General features: G+C 57.1%; 1 protein-coding gene across 3 annotated transcripts in view; it reads right to left on the minus strand.

The window, feature by feature from the left end:
* GLP1R (glucagon like peptide 1 receptor) overlaps nucleotides 1–18,325 on the minus strand; it is a 38,385-nt gene extending 20,060 nt beyond the window's left edge. For all 3 annotated transcript variants that reach the window (XR_005983069.1, XM_041724793.1, XM_041724804.1), the window contains exons 1-5: nucleotides 18,010–18,325; nucleotides 10,165–10,261; nucleotides 9,299–9,406; nucleotides 1,750–1,868; nucleotides 1,301–1,407 (exon numbers count right to left, since the gene is read on the minus strand). Coding sequence is in view for 2 of the 3 variants with exons in the window: in XM_041724793.1 (XP_041580727.1) it covers nucleotides 1,301–1,407; nucleotides 1,750–1,868; nucleotides 9,299–9,406; nucleotides 10,165–10,261; nucleotides 18,010–18,087 (509 nt within the window). In the remaining variant the exon portion in view is untranslated. The remainder of the gene's footprint in view (nucleotides 1–1,300; nucleotides 1,408–1,749; nucleotides 1,869–9,298; nucleotides 9,407–10,164; nucleotides 10,262–18,009) is intronic.
* Between the last annotated feature and the right edge of the window lie 637 nt (nucleotides 18,326–18,962).

Here is an 18,962-nt window from a genome sequence, read left to right on the forward strand (position 1 = left end):
AATCAGAGAAGGGGAAAAAAAAAAAAAAGGAAAAACTCCAATACCCATTAAGGTGACAACAAATAAATTGTAACATGTTATATACATCAGAGTCTGGAGTGACAGTGCAAATAAATGAAACAGAACTACCTGTATCAACATGAATGAATCTCACAAGAACATACCAGGCCAAAAATATCACTGCGAAAGAATACGTACAACATGCCATTAAAAATATGGGGATCCCTGGGTGGCTCAGCGGTTTAGCGCCTGCCTTCAGCCCTGGGCGTGATCCTAGAGTCATGGGATCGAGTCCCGCATCAGGTTCCCTGCAGGGAGCCTGCTTCTCCCTCTGCTTATGTCTTTGCCTCTCTCTCTCTCTCTCTCTCTCTCTCTAGAATAAATAAAATCTTTAAAAAAATATGCAAAACTCGCCGCTACATATTTTTATAGGTATTACAGTGGCAAAAGTACAGAGACGTGTGGGGATTATAAGTAGCCTCTTTGGGGGTTCCCTCTGGTTGGGAGCCCCCCAGGGCCGCGTGACTGTGCTGATTGTGTGGTAGGCATTAGCTCTTAGGCTGGGTATTGAGTGCGCCAGTGATCAGGATCAGTCGCTGTGTTTTCAGATCTCTGAACTACTTCATAACACAGGGGGAGAATATTCACTGAGCGAGTGCGTTTATCGAACACTGACTGTGCGCCCAGCACTCCCTGTGCCAGGTGGCATGGGGGCAGCAGGAGGAAGGAGGCCTGTCCTACTTCTGCTGGCTGGTAGCCTGAGGTCCCTGCACTCAGAATCCCTCCTGACCTTGAACCCAGCCCGCCCTACCCAGCCCACCCCCACCAAGTGTGGAAGGAGTGAGAAGAACGTGGTTCTCTGGAAGGTTAGATTTAAGGAAGCCCTTTTCCAAGGGGCTCATAAGCTCCAAAGAGAAGAGTCTCTAAACCCGTGAGATCTTATCCAAAATTGTACTGAATTCCTGATGAAATCAGGAAGCTTTGCATGCTCACTGGAGAGGCTTTCCCCGAATCCTACCACCCGCTATCATGGTTGGGGAAGCGTGCCTCGTGCATTCCTCGTGTGGTGTTTGCTTTTTCTTTTCTGCAGTATTCTATGCCTGCTTTTACAGAGCTCAGACCAAGTACACAGTGTCTCTCCTGTGTTTTCAGCCTCGTATGCAGGGAGGGGACAGGTTCTCTAGAGATGTCTCAAGAAGAAGCTGCTGCTCTGTGACTTCAGTTTGGTGCTCCCTCATCTACCCGGGACAGAGCAGAGGGTTGGGATGACATGGCCCCTCCGGGCCCCCATGCTTCTTACCTGAAGCTCAGGAGGATGGCCGAGGCGATGACCAGAGCAGAGAAGGAGAGTGTATAGCCCACCGTGTAGATGATGGAAAAGGACAGGAGCTGCTCCTCTGGGGAGCTCTGTGTGCACATGGGGGACACAGTGCCCATGAGGCAGGCCACACCCTCCTCTCCCACGTCCTTCTTTCCCACAGGACAGGGACAGAAGCAGGGCCCCAAAACAGGATGCACTGGGAACCCCAGAACTAAGAAAGAAAATGACCTGTGGCCATGGACCTTGGACTTCTAGGGCCTTATCCCGAGACCAGTGGGGTGAACACAGGTCATCTCTGCCCCGCAGGCATGGTGTGCAAAGCTCACAGATGGCTGCAGACTGGCCCACCGGGTGCCCAGGGTCCCTGCTCCAGCGAGGCTGGGACCTTGCCACCCTTCGCTGATGCATAGCCCCCATCTTCAACTCACTCTCTCCCCTCGCTTGGACTCCTCGCACTCGGACAGGTTCCTCCAGGGCAAGCTGGAGTTGTGCTGGCGCAGCCACAGGCCCTCAGCCGTGCAGAATCGGTACACATGGCCCTGCAGCACTGGGGCGGAGAGACACAGGAGCTGAGCCTTGGCTCAGTGCCTCCTGCCCTTCGTTCCTCCCCATCCTGAGGGTCACCCCAGCGCCCCCGGAATTGACCTTCTGGAGTCAGCAACACCTCTTACACACACACATGCACATGTGCACATAACACACGCAGGCCGTCCTCCGTTGCCATTTGCCCATTTGGCCCAGGACAGGACAGGCAGTCACTAAGGGCCACCCCAGCTCCCCCTTCAGCCTTTCCTCTTGGCCACCCTGGGATGCAGTTTGATGAAACTACATTTTTGAGATGAGACAACTCTAACCCATTTCCATGTCCTGCCTCCAACCTCAAATCACAGTACTGACAGGTCTGGCGCTGACCACCTGACAGCTCCACAGACACACGTTGTGACTTCTGACTTTCAGGACTCAACCTCTACCTCCCTCCAACACTCCACAGACAGAAGAGACCCTGGACAGATGGGCCCACAGCTCCTGAGAGGAAGGAAGAGACACAGCCCTGTCCTCAGGGAGCCCCAGGCTGAGGGAGGAGACATAGTCCTGCCTTTAGGAAGTCCTAATCTGATGGAAATGACACTATCTTATCCTCAAGGATGGCCTGATTAAAGAGAATACAATGTCGATGATAGAGGCACAGTCCTTGGAGACCCTCCTTCCAAAGGGGGAAGATCCAGTCCTCCCTTCAAATAGCCCCACTCAGATGTTAGGGGATAGAGACTGCTCTTGGAGACCTTCCAGTCTGAGAGGAGGGAGAGGTCCAGCCCGTGTCCTCAGAAAGCACCCAGTCTGAAGGCAGAAGCACAGTTCCCAGCTTCCTGCGGACTCACAGGAGAAACGGTCCTCAGAAAGTAATAGCATAAATGCAAACTAAGAGGGACGCCTGGGTGGCTCAGCAGTTGGATGCCTGCCTTTGGTCCAGGGCATGATCCCGCCGTCCCAGGGTCGAGTCCTGTATCGGGCTCCCTGCTTCTCTCTCTGCTTGTGTCTCTGCCTCTCTCTCTCTCTTTCATGAATAAATAAATAAAATCTTAAAAAAAAAAAACTAAGAGAGATCAAACACAGGCCCAACAGCACCGAGGGTAGGATGTTTCCCGTGCCCCTTCACGTTAAGGCCACCATGCCCCACTGTCCCCCTACCCAGGGAGGTGGGTGGCTTGGGGTCCCTGGTTCACTGTGAGCTCATGAGAGGGACGGAGGGGCTTACTTGTGCCTGGGAGGAAAGGCCTCATTACCTCTCTGGAGGAGAATGTAAGTCTGACCCCAGGGCCAGGAAACCAGGGTCAAGAACAGGGTTAGGGTTAGTTAGAACAGGGAGACCAAGGAGGAAAACTGGAGCCAGGACAAAATTGAAAAGATTCAGAAATTCTAAAGGACTAAAAGATTTTAAGGACCAGCTATGGGATGAAGGTGCAGTGGGAGGGAGAGAGGGAGCATGGAGAAGCATCATAGGCCCTGGCCAGAAGTTTCCAGGTGGAGAGGTTGCAGTAAGTCCAGTGTATGGGGAGAGGCTCATCGACATGTGTGCATGATGGGAGCATGATGGGAGCATGATGGGAGCACTCCAACCCCCAAGGCCTGCCCCGGAAGGATCCACCCAGCTGGGACACAGCCATCTAGCCCAGGGGTCTGACAGTTCCCAAACACCCAATCTGCCCACTGTTGGTGTGTGTGTGTCAGACCCTCATCCTTCCTTACCCCCGGGCCCCCCATCACTCGGTGCAGCCTCCTATTCACTCTTCTCCTTTCTCTCCCTTCTCTTTCATAAACAAGCCCTGAACCAAGGCCCCCATCAGGAGACAGAAGTATCTGGTAATACTGTAGGGTAAATCTCCTTGCAGGATCACTGCTTCTAGAAGAACCTGTATTCTAAGAGACTTTACCTGGAAGAGAAACACAAACCTGAAAATCTAATGGTGGGACTTCCAGCTGTGAGAAGAGCCAAGCCCCAATGCCCCTCAAATGCGTTTATGAACAAAATCAGGCCAAGACAAAGGCAGAGAAGGGGAGGCATGTGGTCTGATTTGAGCAACTGGAAGGGCTCCTTTCAGGCCCCCAATGCCTCTCTCATCTGCTGCAGGGGTGGAGTCATGTTAAATGAGACCAAGCTGGTCTTAAGTGGCAGTGACGGGGATCTGGGCTGACCCCAGAGGGAGGGAGACTCAGGCCAGAGCCCTCACTGGCAGCCCCCTATGATGACAGCAAGGGAGGAGGAAGGAGGAGGCAGAGGGACCAGGAGAAGGGAGAGGACATGGCAATGCGGCACAAACCACCCAACTGCCCACTCACCCAGGCCTCAGCCCACAGCAGTGTGACCCCAGGGATACCCTAATAATACCACCTAGCACAGGAGCACCCACAGTTGCTATTCTTCCCCTACACACATCTTCTACGCCTTCCCTGCAAGCTACACACTCACAGTACATACTACACACCTGTGCGTGCCTGGCACCTTTGGACATCACAACCACGTTACAAGGTAGGTGCAGTTAACCCCACTTTATGGGTGAAGAAACTGAGCCTCGGATTGGCCAGGCGACTTGCCCAAGACCGTCCAGTGGGGAAGTAGCAGAGTCCGGATTTAGACCCCCAGCTCTTTGCCTTCAGAGGTCGCAAGTTAGCAGCCAAGCTCACTGCTAACCCTCAGCAGCGGCCACGTGCATTTCACCTGTGCCCTTCTTCTGGGCTTGGGTTTGCTGATATTCCCCACGTCCTCCCAGCAGATCCTGTGGCCAGTGCGGATGCCGGCAGCCTGCCCCATTCCCGGGCCCTCTGTCTGGGGCCAGCTGGGGAGATGGGGAGGGGATACATGCACAGATGTGTTGTTACTGGCACAGGGTCAAGGAATCACTGTGTCCCCGAGAAGCTCAGGGAGCCCATGAGGGTGTGTCTGTCAATTATCCTTCATTAGCGGCCAGTATTAAAAGCCAGGGCTCATTCTTGGCCAGGCCCGTGGTCCCCAGATGCCCATCTTGGCTGGAGGTGGGGTGGGTCCGGGCCCAGCCCTGCTTATCAGCTCAGCTTTATCTGGCCCAGGAGCCGCTGGTAAATCACAGCCAGGGGCTTGGCTCTGGTCTTGTCAACACCAGGAGGCAGCCGGCCGCATGCCAGGAGGCCCAGGGATATTTCATTAAGCCGGACCCTGGTGCTGGAAATAAAACCCCCAATTAAACACTTCCCCTCCCGGAAACTGCAGCGGCGTCTGTAATCAAGCTAACAGCCGCCCTTCCACGTGGATGCAGGCTCTCAGGGCTGTGGAGAGCTGCTCATGAATCCATTAGCTTCTGCACCCTGGCAACAGCGGCGGCCGGCCGGGACTGCTGGGCCCAGCTGACGGCCCGGGAAGCTAAGATTCGGAGACGGTAGTCCCAGGCTCCCCGCAGTGTGGTGGAATGAGGGTCAAAGGCAGGGCTGGGACCGAAGGCACCAGCTTGGGGCAGGATGGGGTCCCGGGGGGCAGGGGCAGCGCGTCCATCACGGCCCAGGAGAAGGACTCAGGTTCTGAACTACGGAGGCCCCCGTTCAAATCCTGGTTCTGCCCCCAGCCAGCTATGGGACCTGGGGCGGACCTCCCTGGCTCCGTTTCCTCATCTGTCAGATGGGAACCGTGATGGCATCCCAGGTCTGTGGTGTGAGGATGAGGAGGTAAAGCACGGGAAATGCCTGGAGCACAGGAGGCCTTCAAGACACGGTTACATCGAGAGCCCTGCTGCTGCCCCCACCCCAATTTCTCCAGAAGGTGCTCCCTCGTGGAGGCTGGGGCTGGAGCAGGACAGCACCCCATCAGCCACAACTGCTCCAGGGCCAAGCTCTGGACCCGGTCTCCTTGGGGCAACACCGGCCTGCTGTGAAAGCTCGTGGGCTTGACGAGACTCGAGGGAAGCACCTGTCAGAGTTTCTGAGAATTGTGAGTTATAGGCCATTTTAAAAGCATTTTACGACTCTCCTATAATGAGAACTAAACCAACAAGCAGGTACCGATCAGGAGGGGGTGCAGCTAATGAGACCGGAATGATTTGTAAGGAGCAGATCAGCTGTTTGTGGGTAAATGAGGCTGCTGGCTGGCCCTTGGGCAGCAATAGGCTCTCGGCAGCCACTCAAGCCTTCTGGTTTAAAGTCTCATTGACGCCAGGCATCACCTTGAACAGGTTCCTTCCTTGACTCATCTGCTTCTGCCCTCTGGAGTCCCGAATTCTGAATTAGAGGGCTCGGAAGTCAAGGGTTTGGCTGGCGTCCCATCCCTAGGATGTTGTGTGGCTCTGAGGCCTGAGGCCTGGCCCCAACTCCAAGGAGTTGCCTGGCTGTCCTCCCCTCCTGGAGGGCCCTCTCCTTCCCTCTTCTCCATCTCTCTGTTCTCTCAGGCCTGGCGCTGATGTCACCTCTCTCTGGAAGCCTTCCTGATATTCACATCCCAGGCAAAAGAGGTGGCTCTGACCTTCCTTTGGGGCTTCCTGGGCCTCTGAGCCAATCTCTTCAGCCCTGTGGTGAGGGGTCACCCCTTCTCCCCAACTCACACTCACACACTCCTGAGACACAAGCAAAAGGTAGGAGGGCCCCTCTGTGGTCACAGCCCTACTGGTGGCCTCTCTATCACCATGACCTCCAGGTGTCAGGGGAGCCCTGCAGCCCCGTGTCTGCTCCACTCCAGTCTAGGATGCTAAAGCTCCCCCCTTAAGAGTACTTGGTGCTTTACACACCTCAGTGGCCCCTTAGCCCTGCCCCACCTCTGTAAGTGGCCCCTCCAGTAAAGTCTCTTCCAATTCCCAGCTGAGTGTGTTTCTTCAGGACCCTGCCTACGGCACCCTGGTCCTTCACTCCACCCTTAACTCACACTGTAAAGATTCTCCATAGGCTCTTCCCTTGACCAGCCCAAAAAAGCTCCAGTTACTGCCCCCTTCCTGCCTCCACATGCCCTAGTGGGTGTTAGGGAGGCCCCTGGTGCCACCCTCTGCTGAAGGGACTACCAGGACAAGCCAGAAACAGCAATTATGCTGTGGGAGCCCACGGTGGGTGTCTCTGCAGGTCCGTAACTCAGGACAGGAGAGAGAAAGGCAGGCTCCGTGATTGGGAGTGTCAGAAAAGGGAGTGAATTAGCTTGGTAAGTCAGGGGAGGGGGTGGAGGCTGGCAGAGGGCCTGTGCGGCAGCCAATATCTTCATGGAGAAAGCAATAAAACTGTGTTCGCTCATAAACGGGCACCACCAGGACCTATTTCCTGCTCAAATAAAATTAAACGTGATGGATGGAGCTGCAAGTGGCAGGCAGAGCTGGGGGCAGCTAAGTGCTGAGTGATGGGCCCTGTCCTGGGCCTGGCTCCCTGGGGTCTAGAGGCCCGACCCAGGCTGGCCGAGCAGCCGGTCCCAAACCTCCGGGAGGCAAGGGAAGTCTGTGGATTTGGGGCGGTGAGCCCGATAAATAGGGTGGGTGAAAAAGATGAACAGCAACCATTTCTCAAGGACCTGCAATCCTCCCAATACCCTCGTCACCTGGCTTTATCCCATATCCTAGATGAACAAGCTGAGGCACAAAGGGGTCTGGGAATCTGCTGAAGTTCACAAAGCCGCTCAGAGCATTGGCAAGCAGAGCCATCAGATTGTAGGATTCAACTTTTTCATTGGTAGGGAGAGGGCAGGCAGCTCGCTGCCCTCCCTTGGAATGCGCCCAGCCTGCAGAGGCCCAGGCCACTCACCTGTCTGCATGCCCAGAGCCCCCCCCCACAGGAACATACCCACATGCACACACAGGTGTGTACCTGCACACTCAAGGGAGCCTCATGGAGCAATTAAACACACTCTAAACCAGACTCCGGAACTGATTCCTGGGTCTGCTACTCGCTAGCTTGTGAGCTTGGAAAAGGCACTTAGCATCTCCGTGACTCAGTTTCCTCCTCTGTGAAATGAGAGCATGATCAGAGTACTTACTCATGGCGTTCTTGTGAGGGGTGAGTGTAGGTGTGTAAAGTGCTAACAACAGGCCCCAGAAGTGCTGTGTGAGGGGCCACGGATCCATGCTGCTTCTTACCAGGTGTGTGCCTCTCTCCAAGCCCAGGCTCTTCTGGCACACCCTGGGGTGAGGGAGGTGTACTGGGATCCTCCTTAGCACCCCTGCCTGGGCTTCATCTGACTTTAGTCCTTCGTTCTAAGGTGAAGTCAATGCCAGGCCTTGCCAGGTGCCCTGATGTTCCACTAAGGGGCCGCCTCCTCCAGGAAGACTGCTGCCTTCCCATACCTCATTCTCAGGCTTGCTTCGGGGCCAGGTTCTGCTTGAAGGCCCCTTCAAGGAACAGTGGTTAAGAGTGCAGTCTGGGTTCAAATCCTGGCTCTGCCATTTACCACATCATCTGGAGCAAGTGGCTTAAGCTTTCTGGGACCTCAATTTCCTCATCTGTACAAGCATAACGAGGGGATAGTTGTAAAGAGTAAACAAATACCCTGCTCTTAGGGCAAGACTTGGGACATAGATAGGCAGTAAACACTAGCTGCTATTATTATTATGAGAGTGTCTTTTCTCCCCTTACTGAAACTGTGAGCTCCTTGAGGCAAGGGTGCTTGTCTCCTGTTAAACTCTCTGGTGCCTGGGACAGATGGGTAGCAGTGGGGGTGTATGAGCTACTCCTCCAGTCAGAGCTACTCCGCCCTGCAGCCTCTGTAGGTCCCTGCCTTCCAAAGACTCTCACACCTGCCCAGACACATCTTTTCCAGGGCAGAGTGTCCCCTACAGGCAGGAGTGAGCTAGGGAGGGAACCCACTGGGGACAGACAACCCTACCAATGGCCTGATCACTCATGCCATCTGCGTTCATCTGACCAGTGAACCTCCCTAGTCAGGAGGTGGCAGGTAGGCGTACGAGGTAGGGGGCACCTACACATAAACATACACGCACATATACACACGCCCAGAGCAATGGTGCTTCTAGGTAATACCCCAACCCTCGGATCTGTTCCTACCTGGCCCCTTTCCTGGATGAAAGGGGCTTAAGTCAAACCCCACACTCCAGGGCAGCCCGGGTAGCTCAGCGATTTAGCACCGCCTTCAGCCCAGGGAGTGATCCTGGAGACCCGGGATCAAGTCCCACGTCAGTCTCCCTGCATGGAGCCTGCTTCTCTCTCTGCCTGTGTCTCTGCCTCTCTCTCTCTGTATCTATCTCTCTGTCTCTCATGAATAAATAAATAAATAATCTTAAGAAAAAAAAAAAAAACCCCACACTCCAGCACTCTCCTCACCTGCCAGCACAGGCCCTAGCCTATGTTATACCTGATACTCTTCACCTCCCCTCCCGGGGAAAGTCAGGCACCCATTAGGAGGCCTAAAGACCTTCTGGGTGGGGGAAGGGGAGGGCTGGGTCTGGGCAGAAAGGCAGCAGAGTGCACCCTGCTCTGACTCCGCCCCCACCCCCAGCCTCTGGACATGGGGAAATGGCGAGGACTTACCACTGCTGGCCCAGGGCAGGTACCAGGGGCAGCTGACATTCACAAAGGAGCCCGGCAGCCCGTCCGGCCAGCAGGCATACTCATCGAAGGTCCGATTGCAAAACAGGCCTGGGTGCAGGAGGAAGAGTCTCTGAGTCCCCGCCTGGACTCGTAGTGGCATCTCCCCTCCGCTCCCACCACAGGGGCTGGCAGGGGAGACCCCCATGCCCTGCTAAGCTCTGCTGAGCCCTTACCATCTGCCACGCACTTCCCCCAGCCAGCAGGTACTGGGCAAGGGGACCCAGGCACTTAGCCGCAGTGGAGCTTTGAGCAAGTTATTTAATGTCTATTTTCTCATCCGTAAAATGGGGTCAATCCTGAGCCCACAGGGCCTTTTGGGACAAACGATGTGTGTTACATGGATACCTGAGCTCAATAAACAATCCCTACAGGCCTATCCTTCAAGGATCCATTGCAGACGAGGGGGAAATGGTAGCTCATGAGGAGAAGATAACCTCCCTGTGGCCACTGTGCTATGACTGCGGGGTCCGGATTGGAACCTAGGCCTACCTGCCTCCAGTCTCTGCTCTTTACACCAGCCTGTAAACTCCTCTGAAACATTTATTCTATAAATATGCTGCTTGGGCCTCCAGCCCCGGCACAGGCCAGGAAGTGCGAAGGAAGGCAGAGGATGGCAAGGGCAGGTCACTGCTCCTAAGAGGCTCAAGCTGGAAGTGGGAGGGAATAACATGGCACCCCAAGCTAGGGGCATCCTGGAGAGGCAAGGGATGCCCAAGCATGGCTTGGGGTGGGGATGCGGTTGGGGTGGAGGTGGGGCTTCAAAGTCTCCAGGGAATTGGTTGGGTGAGGGCCCCACCTGGACTCACCTGTGGCTGGAGGTGGAGTCTCAGTCAGGAAGCGCTGGCACTGGTGTCTGTATTCTCGCCATTTCTGCACTGTCTCGGAGAGGGACACAGTGGCACCCTGTGGGGGGGGGGGGATAGGGAGAAATGGAGTGCTCCTGGGTCCAGCCAACCTCTCTTTTACCTCCTGCTGCCACAGGCTTGGTTTCTTCATCTCCAGGGGACCTTAGAGCCCCAAACTCCGCCAGGCATTGGCTATCTCTGAGAGGGGGGCAGAGCAAGTTATTGCTTCACTTGCTTCAGCAAGTTATTGTGTCGCTACCACACAGGGGCTCCAGGGGGATGTTTTGACATCTTTATGCCTCCCGTAGACAGGTGCGTAGCTTGATGCGTAATAAGTGGCCAACAAACGTCTACTGAAATGATGTGTTCTGGGCAGTGAGTGGGTGAAAGGGGAAGGGTGTGTGTCTCATTCATGGTCTCCTCTGGCCTCACCTAGGAGGCAGAGTTCCTGTGGGCTCAAGGCTTCACTATTGCCACAGATTCCTTTCCCGGGGTCCAGTCAGCCTGCCTGCAAGGTTCCTGCACTTTCGACCATTCTCTAAGCGGACATGTAGGCCCAGGGTGGGAGAGAGACTCAGCCGACGTCCCGCAGTGTCCCAAGGAGCAGAGAGGGCTAAGGCTAGGACTCTGAGTCGCCCGGAGCAATGACGGTGATGAAGTACGCGAGGCATGTGGTGTGGTGGGATTCAGTGCCGCGGAGCCTGGTAACGCTACATCACTAGCATCTCTCCTGGAACATGCAGTCGTTTTCTGGGAGGCCAAAAGGATCCCCCACTGTCCCGTTCTAAGAGAACAGTAGAGATCAAATATTCGGTCCAGCTTCTGTCAACTGAAGAATTCCTGAGGACATGGGGTCAGAAAAGTTCCAGAATAGGGAGATCAGCTTGCAATGGGGGGGCTCCCGTTATCTGTGAGTAAGGGGATATGAACCTCCACTTTTAGATAAGGTAAACACAACAGGCTTTTTAGCATAGAGACCTAAACAGACCCACCCGTGTGAGAAACGTCCCTTCTGAACATTTTTGTTCACTTTCGATTCTGTCTTGGGACATGTTTCTTTTTTCTTTGCATTTTTTTTCCTGAACAGGCGTAAGATTATAAATACTCCTCATTTGGAGGCTGCAGATGCTACAATGACCAGGGAGCCCCTCGTACAAAATTTAGGGCCTATACATAATTTAAAACAGAATTTCAAGTTTTGAAATCACAAAAATCTACATGTGTGCTGAAATTAAAATAGCTTATTTTTAGAAGCTTGCACCCTTGACTTGGTGCCATGAGCATATGCTGGATCTGGTTTTGGGTCATCCTGCCCTGGTTTCAGCTGAGTCATGGTTTATAAGACACCTCCCATAAGGACACAGGTTGTCATGTGCTCATCTCTGCCCACATAGGAAGCCTCTGGAAGGGAACAAACTTGATTGAGCCCCAGCCATGCTCTGCTCTCACTCTGCTCTCTGAGCTAGTGTGCTAAGGCCCAGGTGGTGCCACCTGAAGGAGCTCTTCTGGGGGCAAAGTTCAAGTGATTTGTTTAAAAACCAAACAAATACAAGAACAAGGAATAAAATACAACAGTAGTGAAGGCAGTGTCTTGATTTTAGCTACAAGTGAAGGGTCAACAGAATTTTTCACTGGAGCCAGTCCTGGTGGATCAACCCCACTCCCCACCGTAGCCCTCTTCCTTCTATACCTGCCCTCATCACCCCAACACCACCCCCCCACCCCCCCCACCCCCATTCAGCAGCTGCGGGTAAAAGGACAGAAAGCAGAAAGGCAAGGGAGAAATCTTCATCTTTCTAGAAGGAAAGCAGGAAGGAAGAAGGTCACGGTCACAGCTGGGAACTAGGGCAGAAGGTGTGTCTGTGGCAGGGAGTGGGGGAAAGGAAGCCTGTGGAAACCAGAAGTCTTGGGGCGTGCATAGGTGTGAGGTTAAAGGCTAAGGACAGCACTGTGATGGCCAACCTGGCCACAAACACGCAGGGAGGTTCAAGGCAGAGGCAGTCCTGTCACCTGCTCTGAACAGAGCTGCTGATAGAAAACTATCTTCAGGGCGCCTGGGTGGCACAATGGAGTGTCTGCCTTCTGCTCAGGTCATGATCCTGGGGTCCTGGAATCGAGCCCCTTGTCGGGCTCCCTGCTCAGCAGGGAGGGCGCTGCTTCTCCCTCTCCCTCTGCCCCCCTCTGCTCTCTTTCTCCCTCAAATAAAATCTTAAAAAAAAAAAAAAAACAACTACCTTCAGACTAGAACTCCCTGGGGGCAGGACTGTGTCTCCCCTCAGACTGGGGCTCCCTGAGGGTAAGGAATATTTCTCCCCTGAGATAGAGAGCTTCCAGACAATAGGGGTCCTTTGTCTTCTTCCAGCACCAGCTCAAGGTCTCCACAAACTTCTCACTGCACCATCCCCACCCCTCAACTCACACACACAAAGCAGCACGAACTACCGGGACCCCTTGCTTCTCCCTCACCTGGTGTTTATGGGAGCCACAGTGTACGCCAGGCTCTGGGAAGTAGTGAGGATGAGGGAGGTGGGGAACAGAGAGCAGAAAGACAGAGGCCTGGCCTGAGAAAGTCCCCAGGCTGCTTGGGGGTCGGTGGGGTCAAGGGGTTGGCAGGACAAAACAGAGAAAGCAGAGGTGAAAGTGCTCAGGGGGTGGTTGGGGCCAGGCTCAGTGTAGACTCAGCCCTGGGGGACTCTGGGGGCTGTGAGTTGGGGATGAAACTGGGCTAGCAAGAGTGGAGGGTTGGCATTGTGGCAAGACAGCCCAGCAGGGACAAGGGTGCGGAAGTGGGGATGGTGACACTCCTGCCTGCAGAGAAAAGCCATGTACTGGTGTTCTGGTTGAATTTCTGGACCAAGGAGAGAGCAGTGGCCAGGACTGGGATAGACACGAGGCTCTGGTCTGGGACAAGGCTGGTGACCACCAGTAAGCAGGACCCAATTTCTCAGGTGAACAGCCCTGGCTTTGGGCTCAGATCCAGGCCTGACCCTGGCTCCCCCATAAATTAACTTTGTTACCTTGTGCAAGAGTTTTAACTTCTCGCTTCAGTTTACGCATGTGCAAAGTGGGATATTCTCTACCTCTCCCCTACCTCGGGATTGCTGTGAGAATTAAGTGAGTTAGTGCTTAGAAGGGCCCCTGGCACATGGAAAATGTGCAGTCAATGCAGCCCTTCTCAGGACTTCTGCGCTTACGGGAGAAGGGAGAGGACCAGGTGCACAGGGCAGCCTGGCTTCCTGAGGAGACTAGGTGCTACTCTTCCCTCACTTCCAGGATCAACAAACCCCCAGGAAGAAACGAACATATTTTTAGGCCAAGGGCCAATCATTCTGCTTCGAGTGTGGCAGTGGCCAGCAGCAAGCCCACGTGGGGATAGTCAGGATTCCCTGTCTGTGGGCAGAGAACTGTGAGGAGGGGCCTGTCCCCCAGCCCCCAGCCCCATTTCATCCTCCTATGGCTTGAGTCCCTGCTTCAAGACTGATGGGGTGGAGTTGCGGGTGCTGGTGATGGGAAGGACGCAGCGGTGGATGCTCCTGCCCCTCACAGGGCAGCAGAGTTGGCCCAGAGAAGAGGTTAGCGGTGGGGGCTAAGGGTCAGGGCAAGGGCAGGTTGGAAGTTTCGAGAATCGGGCCTTGCCAGGCTTTGTGAGACCTCTCTGAAGGGGCTGCGGGGGTAAAATGGAGACAATGCCCAGGTGGAGGTTATCCTAAGGAGGGGCATCTCTCAGATTCAGGAGTCACAGGAGGAAGCAGGAGGTGAGAAAGAGCATGTCAGGAGGGAGTGGTGTGCTGGAGAGAGCACTGGACAGGGACCCACAAGTCCTGGGTTTTTAAATCCCAGTTCTGACTACTAATGTGGGATTGGTTGGATGCCCTTTAATCCTTTGGGGCCTCAGTTTCCTCATCTGTAAAATGGGCACACTACTTGTCTCAAAGAGTTGCCATACAGACCCAGCAACCTAAAGTGGGTGAACATCTTTATGAATTATCAAGCCCCGTACATGTGGGCAGCATTGGAAGGAAGAGCAGACAAGGAAGGATGGAGATGGAGCGGCTGCTCGGGGGGTGACGGGTTTTTCTTTCTTTTTTTTTTTTATTATTGAAGTTTGATTTGCCAACATATAGTGTAACACCCAGTGCTCATCCCGCCAAGTGGATGACGGGCTTTCCAGCCCTGGGAAGGCACTCCGTCTCCAAAGACTGGCTGCTCACCTGAAAAATTTCTCCTATAGTTGTATTTCTCAGGGTGAACAAGTTTTCTTCCCTTTTCTGGGAACCTTTTTTGATTGAGGGAAGGAGGAATGAGACTCTGGCCTCTCTGGGCCACCGAGACAGGAAAACTGGGAGAGGACTCCACAGGAGAAAGACTGCAACGAGGACGGCTCTGGGACCTCCCAACTGATGTGGCCCCCATCTCTCCCCAGGCCCCCGCCTCCTTCCTCCTTGCCTGCCTCCCAGTGCCCAAACCATCACCCTGGCCCCTGCGCCCAGGAAGGGTGGGGCTGCCAAGCTCCTGGCCTTTGACCTCATTATTTTGTCCTTACAGGCTCCAGATATGTGAGCAGAGGGCAGGCAAAACGGACACCCGGTGTCCTATGCACAGGAACCCTCAGAGATGCTGTCACACACATTACCACACACACCACTGAGCACCTACCTGCTTATATACTGAGACGCGAGAGTCTCTCCCCCCTCCCCACGGACACAGGCTGTCTGGGGCTCACTCACATGCTGAGACACTGCCCCCAACACACACACATGCACACACAGACACACACAGACTCTTTTGACTGGCATATCCTCAACTCACACTGTCACACACATGCACACAGAGGAACAGTCACACACTGTCATAAGCACGCTGTCTCTTGCCCACATACGGGCAGACACCCATTTACACAACAATCTCTCTCTCTCTCTCTCTCTCTCTCTCTCACACATACACACACACACACAGACCTTCTCACGGACACAGTATCACACATGGGGTTGCAAACACATGCACACTGTCAGACACACAATTCCATGCTGAGATGTTTCACACACAGTGACTCGTACGGCAGCAGACTGCCACACACAGGACCACATACAGATAGGCAGAGAGGGGCTCATGAAACTCACACCCTCCTCCCCTTGCTCTCTCTCTTTCCGTGTTTCTGTTTCTGTGCTCTATCTCTGTGTCTATCTCACACACACACTCACACACACACACACACACTCAGAGGAATCTGCCTAGGGCCAGGCTGCAGCTAAGGAAGGGCCTGTGTTTCCTCAGAGCAAAGAATCGGAGGGCAGGATGTGGTTTCTTGGTGGCTCCTGGCCCGGCCCCTACCTGGGATCCGTGTCCGGGAGGGAGCCCAGCTCAGAACAAAGTCCATGATGACCGCCGTGCACCCGGACTCCCTCCCACCTCCACCAGAGTGCAGGGGATCAGGCTTCCGACAGCCCCTCTCCACACCTTACTCTGCCCTGAAGAAAGTTTCCAGATTCCAGAGGACAAACGAGTCAGTTCCCCACGTGCCATTTCAGGGGTCTGGTGTCTCAATCTTTTTCGTAACTTTCTGGGCCAGAGCTTGTGATTCCTGCTTACAGACGAGGATACCAAGGTTCAGGATGGTTGTTGTCCTACCCAAGATCACCAGCTAATAGCAGGCGGGAGATCTGAACCCAGGTTTGGCTGGTTCTAATTTGGGGTATCAAAGGTTTGCCTGTCTCCTCCTAGACCAGTTCCCTCACAGGGGTCCCGAGGAGGTAAGGAGTGGGGGCAGGGGGTGGTCCTTTCAGCAACAGTGAAGGAGTGTCCTAGGCCCCCTTCTTTAGAAGTCAATTTGGCCATCCCCCTGCCTGTGAGGAAGCAGCTGCCAGCCCAGCCAGACCTGACAGTGGGCAGCTCACTCTGGGTCCTTCCATCCTTCCCACCTGGGAAGCAGGTGTTAGACAGCCACCCAACTTCTCACCCCGTTCTCTGTTCCTGAATGACAGGGTCATCCTGTCCAGGAACTCTCCTTTTCTGAGCTTTAGTCCCCTGTCGGTGATATGGAGGGAGTAACTCTAGTCTTGCTGATCTCATGAACAGGAACCCATTTTTAAAGTCTTCTATGTGGGCACAGGGTTGTGTCACAAGGACTGCAGTGTCACCTCAGCCCCTTTGCTCAGATCTCTGTGGTGGCCTGGGATGCTCAATTCTCCCAAGGAGAGCATCCCCTGAAAGCTCCACCCTCTCACCTGGCTCATCTGCCCTTCTCTGCCCTCCCAGGCCTGCTAGGGCACCAGGATCTTCAGCTTTTGCACTGGCCCAGGGCTGAGGGGTGAAGGGATCAGAAGTAAGGGCAGGTTCAAGGAGCCAGATTCCTCTGGGAAAAGGGACTTTGGGGGACAAGACAAGCAGCCTCCAGAACCTCTCCTCTTCCCTTAATCCATACCAGGTCTGCAAACGGGGCCTGGAGCAGCATGGGAGCCAGCAGCAGGGCCTTCCTCCCCAGTCCCAGCCCGGAGGCAGTAAAGGTGAGCCCGAGAGGCGGTCATGCTAATGTGCCTGCAGTCCTGGCTCCTGAAAGATGCCAAGTACACCAGGGAAGTCAAGACCTGGCTGAGGGACTGGGGGAAGGTGCCGGGGAAGTGGGAGTGTCTCCTGTGGCTAGGGTCTTAGCTAGGTATCTTAGCTGGGGGACAGAAACAGGGAGGGAAGGAGTCCAGAAAAGAATATGGGGAAGGGGGGGGCCTCCGCTGAAAAATGGGCTGGCACATCTGTCCATACCTGGATTCTCAATCAGGCTGGTGTCAGCCTTCGGCTAGGCAGTGGCCCCTCATCCAGCCCCCTCATCTGTGCTGGGACACATTCTAAGGCCTGGCGGGGTCCACTCCCCAGAGCTCTCAGTTCTTTAGGTCTGGGGTAGGAACGGCAGGAAGAGATGCTTTCCTTGACACGGGCCGGGCCACCCAAGCCTCCTCTCCTGCTCTAGCATCTCACCACATCCTCGGACAACTCCCCAGGCAGCCGCAGGCGGCTACAGCCCCCAGGCCGGGACCGCGGAGCCGGCAAAGGCCGGCAGGGCAGGGAGGGCTGCGCGGAGGCTGCGGGCGCCCATCGTGGTCCGCGGGCCACAGGCATCCAGGGCGCACCGGGCGTCTCAGCGTCCCAGGCTGCCTTCGGGGTGGCAGCCAGGTGAGGCGGAGCGGGGGTCGGACCGGCGCGTGGCGGGCCTGGCTGCTTCCAGAGGATCCGAGAGCCTCTTACGTGTTTGCCGCAGGGGCCGGGGGGGGGGGGGCACTCGAGTCCCGTCTGGGAGGTCAGGAGGAAGGACAACCAGCTGCCACCGCAGGGTCCCCGGGGCTACGAGTCGAAGGCTGTGCGGGGGGGCGCTGGGGGGGCATGGAGCGGGGTGTCCGCACCCCGGCCCTCTCCGTCCTCCCGGGGCCCTCTCGGGGTCTCGGCGGGGAAGGGGCGCCCCGGGGCCGCGGGCACCAGGCGGCGGGGAGCGGGAGTTGGGAAAGTGGCCCGGGGCGCCGGCGGCCGGGCGGGGCGGGGCGGGGCGGGGCGGGGCGGGGCGGGGAGCGCGCGCCTGCGGGGCCGGGACAGCCCGAGCCCGAGCCCCAGCCCCAGCCCCGGCCCCAGCCCGAGCCTCGAGCCCCAGCCCCGAGCCCCAGCCCGAGCCCCGAGCCCCAGCCCCGAGCCCCGGCCCCAGCCCGAGCCGCAGCCCCAGCCGCAGCCCCAGCCCCGCTCCAAGTTTCGCCCAAGTCCCGGCCCCCGTCTCCCGCCTGCCGCCTCCCGCTGCCTCCTCCCGCCTCCCCGGGCGGCGGGTCTCACCTGGGGGCGGGGGCCGGCCGCGCGCAGCGCCCCGAGCAGCAGCAGCGCCGGGCACAGCGGGCGGGGGGCGCGGGCCATGGCGGGCGCTCAGGGCCGGGGCATCGCCGCCACCTGCGGAACCGCGCGCCGCGACTGAGCCCGGGCGGCGGGCGGCGGGCGGCGGGGGAGGAGCCGGCGCGGGGCCGCCCCGCCCGCGGGAGGGCCGGCGGGGTCCCGCCAAGTGGGGTCGGGCCGCCCCAGGTCCTCGGCCCCTCCCGAGCTCCAGCCGGGGCCGCGGCGGGGAGCTAGGCGGGGGCGAGGGTCAGCGCGGCCCCGGCCCGGCCCCGGCCCGGCCCCGCCCGCCCGCACACGCCCCGCGGCCCGTGGCCCCTGTCCCGTCCCCGGCTCCCGGGAGCGCGCCCCCGCCCGCGCGGCCCCCGCGGCCCCCTCGCCCCCGCGCCTGCCCCCGCCGGGGGCTCCGCCGTCCCCCGCCGGGAACCCGCCGCCCGCCCCCCGCCCCCCGCCGAGCCGCGCGGGCGGGGGCTGCGGGCCGGGGTCACCAGGGCCAGGCTGGGCGACGGCGCTGGGACGCACGGACGCGGCTCCCGGTGCCCTGAGGAGTAGAGGCGGGGGCGGGGAGAGGGGATCTCCCCAGCCTCGGACGAACCCTGACGGCCCTGTGGGGAAGCGGGTGGCGGCAGCACGCAGTCCCGGACCCTCCCGAAGGGAGGAGGGTCTGGGGGATCAACTGCTCTCCGGGACAGAACAAAACTTCTCAAAGCCCTGAGGGGAATCGGAAGGACTGGGGGGGGGTAGCGGGGGGGGGTGTGGGGGAGGGGAGGGAGGTGGGAGGAGGTAGCGGGGGGTGTGGGGGAGGGGAGGGAGGTGGGGGGGTAGCGGGGGGGTGGGGGAGGGGAGGGAGGTGGGGGGGGTAGCGGGGGGGGTGGGGGAGGGGAGGGAGGTGGGGGGGTAGC

This window comes from Vulpes lagopus, chromosome 1 (assembly GCF_018345385.1).
Source record: "Vulpes lagopus strain Blue_001 chromosome 1, ASM1834538v1, whole genome shotgun sequence".
In the NCBI taxonomy this organism is placed as follows: domain Eukaryota; kingdom Metazoa; phylum Chordata; class Mammalia; order Carnivora; family Canidae; genus Vulpes; species Vulpes lagopus.